Source organism: Arvicanthis niloticus, chromosome 17 (genome assembly GCF_011762505.2).
Source record: "Arvicanthis niloticus isolate mArvNil1 chromosome 17, mArvNil1.pat.X, whole genome shotgun sequence".
NCBI lineage: Eukaryota > Metazoa > Chordata > Mammalia > Rodentia > Muridae > Arvicanthis > Arvicanthis niloticus.
In genome coordinates this window covers 34202140-34220458 of record NC_047674.1, presented here as the reverse complement: position 1 = coordinate 34220458, position 18319 = coordinate 34202140, and the positions used below count along the sequence as shown (strand labels likewise).

Below are 18319 nucleotides of genomic sequence, written 5' to 3'. Positions count from 1 at the left end.
GGGTCACCAGGAGGAGGAAAGAACTAGCTCTTTTGAGTTGTTTTACACATATACATAAACAAATATATGTAATTTTAAAAAGCACACTACTTTATAAATACTATCCCATGTGCACCAGAGTTACGGAGTAAAAGATTCTCCTTTACAATAAATGCCTAAGTTCATGGGAACATAACCAAAGATCTTTGTAGGGCTCAAAAATAAACCAGTACGCTAAATAATTGTGCCTAGAAAATGCAGTGGCAGAGCCACAGGGTCAGCAATGAACTTACATGGACAGCTAACAATGCCTGGTTTAAGAAAACCAGAAAGTAATTCTCTCTCCTATTCTGGAGTTTGGGGGAGGAGGTGTTTCTTTAGTTCTTCTGTTTGGTTTCTCGGCAACTCAAAACCAGTAAATTTTCCTAACTGAAGAGTATTCCTAACAGAAATTTTTTAAAAAGTACTGTCTTATGAAATATTCATTCATTGCCCTAATTGCTTTCTAAAAAGGGTTTTGCTGTGTTAAGTCACATGGCCTGGAACTCCGTTCACGTCACGCCTTGCCCTGATCTCCCAAATCCCTGGGAATACAGAGGCCCATCACTGTGTCTCTCTTTTGAGGAGAGAGATGGGCTGTAGTTTTCATTTTATAGAAACCACACATTCATACGGAGAACTTTCCCTGAAGTTCTGCCACACTTTAAAGACAGACACGTCTGCTTGCTATCCCCATGGGATCTTCTGAACAGGAACTGACATACTACTTGGATCAGTGCCAACCTGTGTGAGTCCTCGCTCCTCTTCCTCTGCACCCTGCCTCCCTTAGTTATTCTCCCTCTAACTCCCACAGTCCTCTTCCCTCACCCACAAACGTGTCTACCTGTACTCCTCTATTCTGTCTCCACTGCCGGCCTGTAATCCCTTTCACCTCTGCCTTGTCTAGCCTCAACACGAGATGTGTCTAGCCTTACTGCAACTTAATAAGCCAAGATGGTTGACATCAATGGGAGGTGTGCCCTTCTCTGAAGAGAAGAGGCGGAGTGGCGGGGAAGGGAAGTTAGAGAGAGAGAGACTGAGAGAAAAAAAGAGAGGGAAGCTTATCTATTGTTGATCGTAAATAAATAACTTCATTAGCATAAAAAAATTTAGTGTGTCAATCCTGGCAAGTTTATCAGAAAAACTAGATCTTCCTTCAACCTAGAAGCCCATGAATGGACCCCTCCTTCCTTCCCTGCCTTTAGGATGAAGCCTAAGAGGAACCTGCATGTCCTATCCCCACAGACTCGTTTCTTATTCATTCCTTGGTAGGACACAGATTTCCAGCTGTACGATTATTATAACATTGAGGCTCAGTCCAAGGGCTTCATTCACTCAGCACTGTATACCTCTTTCCTAACTTCCCTGTGGTGTGGGACACTGCTCTACACTTCCCTTTAGGTCACTGAAACAAGGTCCTCTCAGTGTGCTCTGGCTAGGCCTTGGGGAGATCTCTCCATGGTATTTCTACCAGTTTCTCTTCTGACTCATCTCCCACCACACCCCCAACCCCACCTGTGGAGGCAGTGGGCTGTGAGAAGCAGCTGGGTGCTTGGTCGAGCATAGGCCTGGAACCCCGGACCCTTATTGGACAGCAGGTGTTCGGCTCTGCTCCCCGGCCCTGGTTCTTTTCATTTAGCTCAGCCCTCCACAGCCCCTCCCACAGAGAGGTCTATGACCAACAGTCGAGGGAATAGTGCCTCAAGCTGGTCACACAGGAATAGAGCCTCAGGCTCTCCCCATAAATAAATGAGGCATCTCCAAGCTCTCAAGCCAATAGGGGTTATTTGCTGCCAGACCCTAACCCACTCCAAAACCCTACTCAAGAGAAGAAAAGGTATGTGCGAGAATCATCCGAATGTCGAGAATTTCTGTCGCAAGAGCTGTAAAACTAGAGCTGTAACACTTGGGAAGAGATCTGCTCTCCCATACCGCCTTCAGGATCCTCCAACTAGCTAGCCAGCCAGGGCAGCTCAGCACAGAGAGAGGAGTGCAGCACCTGGGAGTAACCAGGCATGGACAGCAGAGGTGGAGGCAGCAGCAGAGGCAGTAGCAGACCCTCCCTGCTTGCACCCTGTCCCCAGCCAGGCCGGAGATCTTAGCGGGACACCCTCCGGAACAAGCCCCGCACCCACCCTCTGGTGCTCATATGATCACACTCCAACATGCTGTGGATTCAAGACATTTCCTCTCTCATCTCTCTTCCTTGGTCAGCTCAACCATTTCTCTGACTGTAACCATCACCTAGAGAGTGACTAGCAAACACTGCCCACATTAAAATCGCCCTTACACTGTAGGCCTGTAGCTAGCTACTCACTAAATCCTTCATACATTCCCTGCAATCATTTCAAACCTAAATTGTCTGAAATTATTAATTCTCTAGCAACCTTAGTCCCGTCCTCTGTTCTGGAGTTAAAAACAACATTCTACAAGTAAGATTAAGGCTTCCTCTGATTTGAGCAGCCAATTTGAGTCACTACTGAGCTAGAAAGAACAAATGTAAAGCAAGTGAGCCTTGGTACCATCATTTAAGGAAGTCATCACATGGGAAAGCAGGTTAATTAATAAAGCTGTGTGCCTGCTATCCAGTTCTAACCAAAAGCTTAGCAAGGTCTGTAACCCTCTAACACGCCAATCTCTTAGATGAAGCCAAATCTGTGAATTCTCTGATAACAAACTGTACCTTACTTCACTAGCACACAGTGGGCACTCAGTAACTACTGAATGCTGTTAATGTGAAAATAAACTTATTTCTACATGATGCTCAGGCAAATGGTTTTCTGTGTTTAACTTTTAATAAGAGAGCTAAATTCAATGAAAAAATATAGATATATTACATCTTCAGTCTCAGTAAAATAACAAAATGGCCTACATTACCAGGTTAGCAAAAGTGTTGCACTAATTCTGAATGGTGAGATTCTGTAAAAATAATTTGACAATTTTTCTCTACTGCTCCTTTGACTTTTACAGATATCAGAATAATCTCCCAAATGAGGTTTATTGAGAAATTTAATTAAAATGCTATTCAAATACAATTTGTTTTTCCTCTTTCATCATTAGAGGCACCAAAGTCAGGACAAATAATGATTCCAGTTACACCCTCTAAGTCACACAAGTTTATGCAAATCAATGATAATTATTTTTTCCTAACAAGACTGCCATTAGAATCTCTCAAATCATGTGATCAGCTCCACCACCACCCCACTCTCTGAGACTGAGTCCCATGCATCCTAGACCTGCCTACAGCTCTACACAGTGGAGAATGACCTTGAAGTTGTAATCATCATGCCTCTATCTCCCAAGTGCGTGTGCCACCACACCCTGCCGATGTCATGCTAGGGAGATCAACCCTCGGGTTTCATGCTCACTATAAAAGCACTCTACCCACTGATCTTTGTTCTTAGCCCAGTTCTTTGCCACCTTGGCCTTAAGAAAGGGAAGATCAAAGAAAAAGATCATACTTGACAGCCAAGAGACAATCCAATATGCTTGAAAGGCACACATTCCCTAGGGTTACTCTGTAGAACAGGAGTGCCAAGCTATACACACCAGATGCCACCCTACCTACAGATGTCTCTGACACAGTAATAAAATGAGAAGCCATTTGGTTTAATAACAATAAAAAAGCAACATCCGGGCCTGGTTGCCTAGCAACCAGTCTTGAATGAACTCCACGGAGAATGAAAGCCCTAAACAAATGTACAGTTTGTGCAAGTTTCAAGGACTCAAAGAGACGTAGGCAGTTAATCTAAATTCTAGGTGACAATTACCATACTGAGATGGAAGGAAGAGAATCTATCATGATTGCACAGAATCAAGTATTCACTAGAGCTAAGAGGCAACCTCTTTGACTTATGTGTGGAACCAGTGAAATTTTAGGGCAAACTGATTTATAAGATATAAAAATTTCACCCAGAAGAAAAAAAATAAGATGTCAGAGACATCTGTAAGCATATGTTGCACTTCACTCTGCCGAATATATAGCACCTAGTACGTGTGGGATATTACCCTGGTTACCGGCAGTGGGAGGACAACAACAGCATCAAATCCTGCAACAGCAGGAAACCACTTCTGTCTGGGTCATTCTGAGAAGAAGGGAACTACATGACCAGAGAATATGACACCTGACCTGAAGGACACACAACCATTGTCTGGGTTACAGTTCTCACCAGCAGGAATTCCAGAAGAGGCGCCAAGCTCAGGCTTTAGGCAGAATGAAGTGGGTTGGAGGGTAACAGACAGAGAACAGCTAAAGTCAAGAATATAATCACATCTGGCAGGGGTATGAACTACATCAGAGGGAAAGGCGTGAGTTAAAGAGAATGGAGAACAAGCTAGTGAAGTAAAAAGATACTTTGAAGATAAAAATCAAAAGATTTAGAAGGGTCAGAGAGTGGAGATTGAACAACATACTCAAACTTGAGGTCTGGGTTTCTTGACCCATGAGCACAGCTCTAAGATGTAAAACAAACGTGTATAAGATGAATATTACTAGGCACCACAAACACTAGTGTTAATCACGACCCACACCCTTGCCCCACAAAATCAATTACATGGAAAAATGAAAGTCACTGACCCCAAGGGTCAAGGAAAGCAAAGGAAAGGGGAGGAGGCAGCGGAAAAGATGAAAAGCGATAATACCTGAATGTAAAATTTCTGGGTGACAAGGGAGAGGGAGACGCTTAGGGATAGAGATGGCTCGATGGGTAAGAACACTGGCTGTGTTTTTGTTTTGTTTTTTTATTTTTGCACAGGACCAGGGTTCAGCAACCAACAGGGAGGCTCACAACCTTGGCAGCTCCAGTTTCAGGGCATCTGACACCCTCCCTGACCTCCTCCCACACTGCAAGGACATGGCACACATGCATATAGACATGTAGAACACTCATAAAATAACTAAATCTTTAAAAACTTAAAATTAGAAACCCTCAAGAGAAACAATATTTGTGACTATGTAATCTTATAAATATAAGTAGGCTAAATAAAAATGTAGACAGAACTACTTGGAGCAAATAAGAGTTACAATATTTTATACTTTAAATACCTGATCAAATAAAGTCAGAAGATGCCATCAATAATTGAGCAAAGAATACAGACTATTCATCTCACCCTAAAGCAGAAATAGGTAATAAAATGTTGAAAAGCCGTTCTTCATGGAACTGAAAAGCATGTGGCCACAGTAGTCTTCTTTATGATCAACTGAATTGTCCTGTAACCACTTCATGACTACTCTGCCTCCTTCAAGATTACAGTGGCCTGGGTCGTCACATGCAGTACAAGAATGTGAATAGAATAACATTTGAAAAGAAATACATGCATTCCGAAATCTTTAAAGTGGACAATACACTTCAAGAAGTAACTCTGCTTATGAAAAACTATCCTAAGAAACTAATAATCTAAAATATAGATAAAGGTAAAGGCTTGCATAAAATGAATGACTAAGCTAACGCCATTTTGTCCTGACTTAATTTTGTGTCTGCCTGGACACTTTTCAGCCTTCCACCCCTCAACAGCCACATTTCCCTTGGCAATACTTTTGGGACAGTTTATGACCCTGGCCATGGTTCAGACATGTTAACCAAGATAACTGATATTGGTACAAATTTAAGCATAAAACTAACACTAAGAGGAAGCATAAATCATAAATGATTGTCCACTGATATGGCACCTCCTTGACCATTGATGTACTGTGGGCTTTGTCTTTAAAAATGCCACACATACCCCTGAGCTGGGGCACCAGCCCACTCTTGGACTGGCCGATAATAAAAGAATCTTTTAACTGACTGAACAAGCATGATTATCATTAACTCTCCCAATATATCATTTCAATGACATTATTACTGCAGGCAAGAGAACTAAAGATGACCTAAATGTCTTCAATATGGTGATAAATATAACGCAACTGTAAAAGAAAATTTCATGCAATCACTAAAAATGTTTTTCGAATGATTTCAATAAAGTGACAAAGTCTCATGTTTGTGATAAATAAAAAAATGTAAATTTAATAAAGCCATTATTTCAATACTGGCATTATAAAAAAAACATAGAGGGAAGAAATACTACTTGCAAATAGTAATGACATTTTTCCTTTTCATATCTTGTTTTATAAATACTGAAGCTATATTCTGTTTATATTTAGGAACAAATTGCATCCACTCATCAACTCCCTATGAAAGTATACCTTGGCTTTATGCTTTAGGTTTTTTCATAAAGTTGGACATCTCTACTCAGCTTGACTTAAATGTCAAAATTTAATAATAAACATTTTATTATAAAATAACTAAGTCTTTAAAAACTAAAGACTAGAAACCCTAAAGAGAAACAATATTTTTAACTACATAAGTCTTGTAAATATAAGTAAGCTAAGTAAAAATATAGAGATAACAACTTGAAGCAAATATAAAAGAGTTACAATCTTTTATACTTTAAGTACCTGAGATCAAATAAAGTCAGGAGATGGTATAAATGTGTGAGTAGTTATTGTGTGTGTATATAACATAAATATATATAATAATATAAACAGATAAATAGTTTATACATTCTTATTGAATGAACTTGTTCAGCATCCTAGAGCCAAGGATAGCCAAGTGTTCAAGTTGATTAACAGAATTCAAGCAAATAAAAGTAATGTTTAGACACTGAAGGTGGTTTAGCACTGAAAAGTGTGACAAGGCTTTGCCTTTCCGTTACCTGAGGTGGCTGAGCAGCGGCTGAAGTCGTTCATCGGACTGCACAGCAGGCAGGGACCTGGCTGTTAGCTGAAATCAGAGAACAGTGTCAGCAGAATGGCGAGGGCAACACTGGAGGCAAACAGGACTGCTGAGGGGACACTAAGTGGGGAGGCAGCCAGGGAGGTCATGCACAAATATAAAGGAACACTTCCACTTTAAATCAAGGACTTAATCATTAATTCATCAGGATTGAATAACTCCATGTTTCCAGCACTCATCAAGCTGAGGCAGGAGGACAGAGAAGCAAAACAAAAGCAAGAGGTAACTACACTGTCTTGAGGACATAAATTAAGCTACTGGGCTTCAAATGATGAGAAAGGAATTTAAGAGAAGAGCCCATCTGTGTTTGTGGAAGAGCCTCTACTCACAAGCACATTATCTCTGTAAATAAAACCTGAAAAAAACACTAAACATTAAGGTGTATAAAAAGCTTTCCAGTATGATACCAAGATAATGATGACATTAAGGAGAAGAACTTTCACTTCTGGCTAAGTAATCATGAAATCGGAATATACACTGATTCCCCCCATAATTTCCATAATTTTAACAACCATGTTACTGTAAGAAACCAAGAACATCTTCTAAGACTCAAAACCGAATAAAAATATTTAATACTGAAATGCAACCTCAAATTAACCTAAGAGACCAAAACTGAAAGCCAGACCCTTACAATAAATGGTATGCACCAAACCGATGACAGGCCAGCTTCATTTAGACATATGAATTACATTCCCTTCTGAGAACGTCTCCTAAAAAGTAAAGACACTCATCCATCCAAAGTAGTCAGAAAATGTGAAATAGACTCAAAACAACAAACAACAGCAACAAAACCAAGATAACTCTCTTTTGGATTTAATGCTCATCAAAAGAGTTTTTATATTCTACTAAAACAAAGTCACAGGAAAGTAACAGACAGCCTTTGGTACTTATTATACAGAACATCCTCACTCCGCTGATCTCAGGAAAGTTTTCCTGAAAACAGAAAAACAACTTACCAAACTGATGTTTTATACTATATAAATAAAAATAGAGCTATAACTTAAAGTATTCTAATGTAGGTCTTAGGGTTGGGGATGTAAGTTAGTGGCAGAACAGGTCCAAAAACAAACAAAGGAACACGCAACATAATTTAATCCAATAATGACTAGCACACATTCTGGGTTTCACCTAAGTCAATTCATCAACAAGTTACGAATTTCAAACACAAGACTGTGACACAATAATATACTGCAATTTTAACAAAAGCAGGTCTTCAGGGTCCAGGAAAAATTCCAGTCTAGTATGTCACCACCAGAAAGGTTATCAAAGTCATCAGATTTTATAAGCAAACCTTTGGCCCATCTTATAATGTAGTCCTTAATGCCAAATCCCTCTGCAAAATATCACTTTCATCGTTAGAGATTCCATGTCTCAGAACCAAAACTGTTCTCTAAGCAGATTTAATTAACCTATCTAGATGTGTTAAAAGCCAGTGCTCTGAGAACAGAACAGACAGGCTGCACTTCTCCAAGCACTTGTCAGTTTCCACAGCTTCCTAATTAAAGCATCTCTTCTAGATGGAAGCAGACACCTCTCTGCCACAGCTCGGCTCCCAGACAGCTGCTCACTCCAAATGGGCGAACTCCTCAAGTCCTTCATCTCTGCCCATCCTCCAGCCCTTTTCCCTGAACTATTAAGGCATCTCCATTCTCTACCATGCCTGCCTTCTGGTTTGCTTCTTTCCTAATTTATCCCCGACTAGAATTCTGAGGTTTTAAAACTAAGTGTTAATTTCTTCCCTAATTAAAATCAGCAAAGAATTCTCTTAGGCTCGGGTTAAAGTTATTACAATGACCTTACATCCAACATTTGCAAACTTTTCATTTTGGGGCCACACTAGTGAAATCCTCATCTGAGAGTGAGTGGCTGGCCCCAGATCCAGCCAGATCCAGCCAGATCCAGCCAGATCCAGCCAGATCCACAGGATAGAACAGCAGAGTCCCGAGAAGAGAGCTGCCACAGGGCCAGTTGAGAACAGAACGGCTCAGGTTTAAGCCCCTCTGCCACCAACTTATTTTTCTGTTTGAATACTGTAATGGTTGACAACAACCTGACTGTCACTTGACACATCTGGGAAAAGGGTACCATGGGCACACCTGGGGAAGCATCTTCTTGAACACTACTGTGGTTTGGTGAAAGGGAGCAGACTATGAGCCAGAGGGAGCCAGGCAGTGAGCCGAGTCCTCCATGGAGCTGGCTTCAGTTTCCTTCTCAGGGTTCTGCTGGAATCCCTACCCTGACTGACTGTAAGTTGCTTTTGGCCACTGTTCATTGTCATAACAAAATGCAAACTTGGACGGAGATCTACCAAGAATGATTCCTAATTATTTACATTTCTCTGTCCTCAGATAAATACACACTGAGATTTATGAGTTTACCGGTAGTTTGTGTTTTGAACCATAAAGCCATAGTTCCATTGTCTTGAGTTTCATCATTAGATGCATTAGCAATGCATAATACACTATGGAGAAACTACCATGTCATGGTTCTTTCCTCTTAATCTAAGTCTTCCTGGTTTGCAGTGCAGGGAACTCTAGTTACAAGATGATGGCTACAGATAAACAGAAATATCAAGGGAAGACATGCTTCTGAGAGATTATTAAAAATGTAAAGTCCTTCTGAATGAATAAAGGCTTTTTTTAAATCTGGAGATGGCTCAGAAGTGAAGAGCTCTTACTGTTTCTCCAGAGGACCCAAGTTCATTTCTCAGTAACTGTATTAAGCGCTCACAGCCACCTCTAACTCCAACTCCACGGGATCCAATGCCCTCGCTTCCGGCCTCCACAGGCACCTGCATCCATGTGTATGTGCCCCGTCCACTAACACGTCCGTTTACATGTAAGCTTAAAAATTAAAATAAGTGATTAGAAAAATGTGGCAAGACTGAGACTATGCCTAGCCAGTAAGAATCAGGGTAAGTGCAGCACCTTTGAAATATAGTTAAACACCTTCTAAGCTGTCACAGTTGTGGTTTCTAGTACACAAGAACTTTTTAAAGGAAATACAAAATGTTTATCTCAGAACAGCCCCACCAAAAAAGGACACTGAATGAGATGGAACCTGAAATGCAAACAGTAATTAGAAGACTAATCTACTCAAGGACAGGAAGCCTTGGATAGAAAGTGTGCTTGGCACTTGTGTCTTTTTAAGGGTAAAGTACACACTTTGTGGGCATGGCAGCACACACCTCTAAGCTCAGCACTGGGGAGGCAGAGGCAGGAGGACTGAGAGTTCCACCCCCCGATCTACAGAGTAAAGCCCTAATACCTCCTCCAACCCCTCCTTTCGTGCTCACAGCAGCAAGACACACAGAATATGTATATGTACCTTCCATTTAAATATAATGTTTGGTATAGCTACAGTCCAGGAACTGTACTGACTGATTACTAAAGTCCACTCTGGATATGGAATGGGAGTTTAGGCATCTGATGTCCTTAGTAAAGCAAAATAATAAAAGAAACAGAATTACTTCCTCTAATAGACTTAAAAGTTTTGAAACACAAATTTAAAGCAATTACATTCGCTAGTGGGAATACACCACAGCTCCATTTGGGACTGAATCTAAATAAGTTAATTCTATTTTGTTTAAAAAAAAAAAAAAAAAAATCTTAGTAAGACACTTTGCCTGCAACACCAAAGCTCACAACTGCTCTGAAAAGGATTTTGTTGTCAGCCAGTTACTAATTTGCACCACTTGCTGCTCCTGCAGAAGACCCCAGATGGGTTCCTAGCACTCACTAGGAAGCTCACAACTGTCTGTAACTCTAGTTCCAGAGAACCTGACACCCTCTTCTAGCCTGAGGATACCAGGCATGCACATAGTACAAGTTCATGCATGCAGGTACTCACACATACACATGGACACACGTGCAGGCACTTACACTTACACACACACGGACACCGGACACACATGCAGGCATTTATACATACACATGGATACAAATGCAGGCACTCACACAACACACACATACATGGACACACATGCAGGCACACACATACACAGAGATAAACACACAGAAATAAATAGTCATTTCTCTAGAATTTCCAAGGGGCTCATAAGGAGCCTATAAAAAAAATACTTTTTTCATGATTTTTTTTTCAGAAGATAGGCGTGAAAAGGGAAACCATGATTACATGAGGAGGAAACATGGCCAAATGTAGTAAATGGATCTTTTTTTTTTCCTTTATTAGATATTTTATTTACACTTCAGGTGGCATCCCCTATCCCCATTCCCCCCACCCCCCTTAGGAAACCCCTATCCAATGCCCCCTTTTTCTTTTTGCATTTATACATTGTTTTAAATGTTAATCATAGGCTTTATAAGTTTGGAATTGTTCAATCAGAGGTGTAACCCACTGACCGACTTAGATATAACAACTATCTTTGACTGGTGGAGATACATGAATATCTGCCTCCCTGTCTCCCCCCTCTTTCTCTCTTTCATCACCTAGCTTCTCCTCTCCTTCTTCTTCTCCTCTTCTTACTCCTTTTCTTCCTCTCAGTACTCCTCCTACCTTAGCTCCTCCTACACATCACCCTTCCTGTTAAAATGAACCTTTTCTCTCAAAATACAATTAGAGCATAATTATGCCAATTTGTACCAGTGAGGTACAGGATAGTCCTAATACCCAGTCCATCCTTTTGTTGACTAACCAGCTCCTCTGTCATCTATTCTAACTAGAACATTTAGTTCTGAACCTGGCTTTAGGATGAATGTCAACTGACGACCATCCACTCAAGTCTTTTCTCTTAAGGTCAATAGCTATATGTTTTCAACCCCATCAGAAATCCAGAATGACTGAGTTAACTATAATTGTGGGAAGCACAAATCATAGTTTCTAAAACTTAGCCAATTTAAAGAGACCTCTGAACACCTGGACACTCGTTCTACTTCAAAACGTTGGAGCATCTGTTCTTCTGCCTTCTGGCCCAGGATCATCTGACAGACCTTAGTGCTGCAGAATTATTAAGGGCTGATTACTCTGTCTAGGCAGATATAATCAGTCGACTATTCTGCAAGTGTGTCCTTTTCTGGACAGTAATTTGTCTGTAGAAGGGAAGTGGCAATTCTTGCCTAGTGGCTGTCTCACCACAACTGGAGTAACTCCAAGGATGCTCAATTTCTTCTTAGAATTCAATATAGGAAGCTGTCCGGAGCAGACAGGTCTCTAATGAAAATGAACATTAATACTGAAATGTTTGTCATGTCAATTCTTTTTTTTTTTTTTTGTTTTTTTTTTTTTTTGTTTTTCGAGACAGGGTTTCTCTGTATAGCCCTGACTGTCCTGGAACTCACTCTGTAGACCAGGCTGGCCTCGAACTCAGAAATCCGCCTGCCTCTGCCTCCCAAGTGCTGGGATTAAAGGCGTGCGCCACCACCACCCGGCCCTGTCATGTCAATTCTAAGGATTTCTGATGTTTTGAAAACCAGCTATCCATGTAAGGTAATCTGGACTGTTGCCTGTTAACTCCACTCAGCTATTTCTAAATAAAACATAGAGAACACCCTTATAATAAACTCCAAGTCATGAATTTGCTATAGTCCCTTAACTCACAGGCTGACCATCTCAAATCAGTTAAAAAAGTTAAAGAAGGACTGGGTCTAAGCTTTGTATTCCTAAATGTGTTATACTGGTACAATGCCTATGGGAGTAGTAAATGGATCTTAAAGAGACAGCAGAAGCTTCCTAAGCAAGGTGCTTCAATCCATTGACAATGAAGAGCAAGGTGGCTCGTTTTGAAATAATAAATCCCCCTCCCCAACTCCTCACCCAACACTGGCTAAATTAAAACACATAAAAATGACGAGAAAACATGGCTCACTAGGAAAATACTGCTCAGTTTTGTTCCATGGTGGCTTTACCCTCTACCAGTCACCTCTGCTTTCTTATAAAACTCAAGAGGAATGAAAATATCTATATCAAAGGTGCACCTCCAAGGTGGGCGATGCAGAGCCAGGCACTGTGTGTCACTTAACACTGATTATTCAAATAAGCAGAGCAGTGTCCCACCACTGAAAGATGACAAAGGCAGCTATGTATCTTTACAAACAATAAGAAGAATCAAATTTTGACTTTTAAATAAAGGAAATAGAAAATGTTTATCAAGTCGTCATATGGTCTTCATGGCACAGCTCTGAGATGGCCCTATGCATCCTGTAACTCCCTAGGATACCAACTCAAATCTGTCCTAGTGAACTAAAGATGCATAGATTATGCTTTGCATATATCTTAAAGAACAAATGATTCACGGCTCATTTTCTGAAAACAAAAGGCAACCATTTTCCAACCAGATCTCACAGTCACAAGGAAGACACTGGGTTAGATAAGGCAGGCTGTTCAATGGAGCTATTGTTGTTTATTACTGGGACCAAAGCAGATGTCAAAGAAAATTAACTTTTACAAGCAGCTGCTCTTTTAACTTCATTGATTTCAACAGCAGAGAGTCCTGCATCCTTCTGAACTACCTTCTCTCGTAACAGCAGTGGGTCCCAATCATAAGCCTGCACTGTGAATGTCCACGTTCTGTTTCTGCTTTCTCCTGTAGCCCAAGTTTGCCCTCCCACCTGACAGTCTCCCTTGGCAGATCAGCCTGCTTCTGGCTAATCATAATACCTAGTGCTCAAATGCCCAAAAACTGACCAGTTTTCATGGTGCTCGAGAACAAGCTACCTCACGGCGTCAGCATTATCAGTGAGTGGCTTTATCAGACTGGGCTATACCTGGAAATTGCCCTATCTGCTGGCCACCAACATGACTTTCAGTACAAAGGTGCCAAAACTGGCAAATGACCTTGCTGTGCAAAACAGGTTCCATTTAAGTTCTACACATGCCAAGTCGTTTGACTTCCAAAGAATATTAAGCATTGTAGAGGTGATAAGATGCTTCCAGTTTAGGGGCTGGCTGACTGGGGGGAGTCATGGAAACAGATATTCCAGCTCTCGCTTTTGACCATGGTATCAGGGTACCCTGGGCACTTCACCATGCTGCCTGCTATCATTTACAGACAGAAAACAGAAAACACCTGCTTGAGTAGGGAGAGAAGGGCTTCAGAGATAAACAAAGAGGGCACACGTGGGTCATTTAATCTGCGCTCATGAAGATCTTGTGGCTTTGAGAGTACTTCACAGTTTAGGCTCAAAATCCTTTAGCTACAGCAGGCAGGCTCGGATGAACTGACAAACTTTCTCCTGTGTTTCAGCCTCCTTTCCTCTCCTCCTTTCTTCATTTAAGCCCAGAGCCTGGTATTCACTAGACAGGACCTTGGCTGCTAAGTCTCACAATCAGTGTCCCAGCCTCAGACTTCACAATAAGCTCAAGAACAAAAGAAGAATCCAGCAAATGAGACTCGCCATGTTCCACTCTTTATATCAAAACTGGACTTTTTGGTGGCCTCTTAAAGAGACTTTTCCTATGGAAGGACAGAACCACGTAAGTAAAACTCAAGAGGTTTTTTCCAGATTTAGGACACTCCTCAACATAGTAGCTTGTCAAAACTGGTTCACCCAAAGTCCATGAACCAGACAGTCAGACAGTTGGCTGAATCGCCAACTGTCTCAGAGCAGCACACTGCCAACAAAACAGCTTTCCTTCAGACTACCATCACTCACCTTATGCAGATGACATGTGCATTGCTTCTGGACGTCTCTGGGTAGAAACAGTGCCACCACCAGGCCTTTGCAGACTGACTCTCTCAGATATCCTGCACATCTCATTGTTTTAAAAAGAGGGCATTATGTTTTCACTCTCCCTGACGATGCACTTGGGGTGGAGAGGTAGCTGGGATGACTCTGGACCTCAGTCTTGTACTCACCGTGACTACTAAGGGATGAAGCTAGCATTTGTTTCAGCCAAAAGCTTACATTTGTAGTGTAGACACGACAAACCATTTAGGTTTCTAAACGCTGACTCACGCAATACATCTGTGAAACAGTAACTGAAGTTCTAAAGCTCCTCACCATCGTCTTTTAAAGTATCTGTACCATCTAACCTAAATATAAATTCCATACTTTTACTTCACATTACAGGAAAAAGAAATGCCCTTCCTGGGTTTTACAGAACTAAACTGTCCCTTAAGCACGAATACTAAGCTAAGTTGTACTAAATGGAAGTTGCTCATAAAGACCCCTAAATAACCACACAGATTATACTCTGTGCACCAGAAATGCCAACTGCCTCTACAGACTTCTAGTAAATGTCTAAAAGGCTTCTCCGGGAACAGCGGTCTTCGCAGTGCATGCCGTTCACGTTCTCTAAGTAACTTACTCGGCAATTCTTTAATCCTGCTGAATCTGTATCTTGTTCAAAAAAGCAGTCTAAGTTGCCCACCGCACTGACTCTCCTCTGTGCAGTGTACTATGCTTGTAATACTTAACTCTCTCTGTGGCCCTATACCTAGCATGTTCTGTATTACAGAGTCTGAAATTAACATCATATTTAATTATCAAGGAGACAGAGAAGAGATATGTATGTAAATACATACTTTGTTTGTTTGTTTGTTTTTGCAAAAAGTCATTTCCCACTGACTTGGACTTCCACTAACCCTTGGAAGTGGAGGCAGGGCAATTGAGAACAGAGCAGAGCTGGTGAGTAAGATTTGGAAATGGCCGTTCTATAAAGCATGGTCCTTAGCAATGCACTTGAAGTACTGGGGAGCCTGAGGGTGGCTAAAAATCAAGTAATCAAAAAGGATACAAAGAAGCTTCCATTTCCCCTACAGCTAAAACCTCAAGCCACTGTCGATGTGTGCGACTCACAGACTGGCCCAGGTGCCTGAGGACACAGCCCTGGTCTACTTGCTCCTGTTCATATCTGCTGCCAGAGGACACATTTCCTCAGCGTTCTAGCTGCTTGCCTTGCTTTCTCCTTAACATAGCCCTTGCCTCTGTAGATGTTGAAGGGGTTTTAGTTGATCGTAAACAGAGCCCAGTGTGCCTGGGCATCTCATGCACTCAGCACTTACTTCTTTATCAAGATATAGATATTGTCAGGCTGCCTGTCAGAATCTACGTGCTTCAGGTTCACTGAAAGATGACTGGTCTCAAAAAGAAAGTTAGAGGTCAAGAGAGAAAAGACAACCAACATCAATCGAGCCTACACACACAGACACACACACACGACTTGTACTGACACACGTGTGTAATACAATAGACACATGTTCAAGGTCAACACACAAATGAAGACAAAAATGTTACTGTATTCTGTTAAAGACAAACCATCTAGACTTTTCACCCCAATGTTATCATGGACCTTTAAAAAAAAAAAAAAACTTTCAAAGGGGCCTTATTTCATCAAATTTTAGAGGTAATTGTCTTTTGATCTGACTGAAGAAATATGAAGAAACTACATATTTTGAATGTTTCAATAAACACATATGAATTGACAGAATCCCTCCCTTCCTTCCTTCCTTCCTTCCTTCCTTCCTTCCTTCCTTCCCCATTTCATTTCTTACCTTTGTATCTTAAAGTAAAATACTTGAGGTTGTTCATTGTTTCAGATTTTCAGTTTTAACATTCTACAATATTAAACATATTTTTACCAAACTTGAAATCTTCAAGTTTCTGTCATCATCGTATTTTAAAAGTTCCATATTTTGAAGCAAGTAGCAACCTGAAGCACACGAACTGGCTTCCATTTCTAAACTCCAGAAGTCAACAATGACATACAATCTCTTCAATAACAGACCACAGCTTCTGAACTTACTGCATTCACACAACACACTGAGCTCAAGGCCAGAGTAAGCCAGTGCATAAATCAGAATGGCACACACATTTTCTTAAGAGGAAAGAAGGCATTTTTTATTAACTCTTGTTTTCAGATTATGACCTTTTTCTATTTTTATGTCTAATAAATTCCAGAGAGGGAGGGAGGGAGAGAAAGAGGGGCGAGGGGTTGGTCTGAATCCTTACCTGCTGGCTTCAGCAGTACTAAACAATAATAATATAGCTATTATAGACTCGCTGTTCTAATAACCCACATTAGTACCTCCCTTCTAATGGTGGAATGGAGCAGAACTTGGACATTGCTGTTGGCAGCATGTGTGTGAATTCTGGATGTCTGTGGTATCCTCTGAAGTTACCTCACCAGCCATGGCACAGAATCGAGAAATGGGGAAAAACTAAACAAGTTGAGAGATGCGCTCCCTTAAGAATGACCATTTAGTTGACACCAAAACAGCTGGTTGAGACTTTAAAGGACCTTGGAATGCATTTAACTGATTACTTTCCAAAGACATTATTTCGTACTTTCTGGCATGAGAGGTTTGAGGGTGTCTGATGGATAACCACCAGGCAAAGGGCAAGTCTGAGCAACTACATCCTTTACATCTGATAGTTCCATGATTTATTAAAGATTTTTAGAAAAGAGAAAAGAAAACAAAACCCAGAGGCAATGTTAGTTCTAAGAGATCTTAACCCATAATACACAGAAAGTCCCAAAATTTGTATTTTTAAAGCATTCACTATCCCTAAGTTTATCTTATTGGAACTAAGAAAAATATCTGCACCTAATTTTTTTATTTTATTTTTTTACATTTTGCTTCCTCTGATAACAAATTTTGAACAAATGAGTCAGAAGATCCCCTTGATAAAAAGCATGATACCAACTATTCAAGTTTGCTTCTTGTTGCTATGATAAACACCATGACCAACAGCAACCTGGGGGAGGAAAGGGTTACTTAAACTTCCTGGTCAGGATCCATCACTGAAGGAAGTCAGGGCAGGAGTTCAAGGAGGAACTGAAGCCAAGAAGGAAGGCTGCATGCTTGTTGGGTTGGTTCTTTTCAGCTTACTGAGACTGTTTAGATGACTCTAGGCTGAATACAACTGACAGATGACGCTAACTAGGACACTGACTATAGAGTTTGACTTTTCCTCTTCCACTGCGTGCAGCTCTTGGTTTATGCATTTTAATCAAACACAAGAGAACGGCAGCATGAAGTGGAATGTGCTCTACTAAGATACTACAATAATGTTACGTGAAATAACAAACACTTCACAAAATTGTAAAGTCATCTACCAAAAACAGCTACTTGCCACTTTTCTTTCATAAAAAGCATTAGGCTACGTGTAGTAGCACATTTAATCTCTGCATTTAGGAGTCAGTAGCTTCTCAGTGTATTATGGAAAACTAATCTATGTAGCTAGTTCCAGGCAGCCAGGGCCATGGAGTATGCCCTTGTCTCAAAACACAAACATATTACATATTAACAGAAAGATGATAGATGGATAGATAGATAGATAGATAGATGGACGGACAGACGGACGGACGGACGCACGCACGCAAGCAGGCAGGCACACAGGCAACCTAAAAGTCAGTAAACATTTGCAATTAAAGGCACACCATTGTACGCATACAGGCAGCAAAGGACTTAAGGAAACTCTTTGGAGCAGCAGACTGACTTGTCATGACACTTTAGAAGTCAAAAGCAGCTGACCTTTTGGCATATGCAAGCCAAGAATAAATACATCATATACTACCACAAGCAAAAGCAAAGCTGGAAGAGAAGGTGAGACATTCAGTTCACCCTGAAC

General features: G+C 40.9%; 1 protein-coding gene across 1 annotated transcript in view; it reads right to left on the bottom strand.

Moving 5' to 3' along the window:
- The window catches only part of Prim2 (DNA primase subunit 2), a 202660-nt gene that overhangs the window by 73308 nt on the left and 111033 nt on the right, over positions 1-18319 (bottom strand). Inside the window, exon 8 of the mRNA XM_034522057.2 lies at positions 6709-6776. Within this exon, the coding sequence (XP_034377948.1) occupies positions 6709-6776 (68 nt within the window). The remainder of the gene's footprint in view (positions 1-6708; positions 6777-18319) is intronic.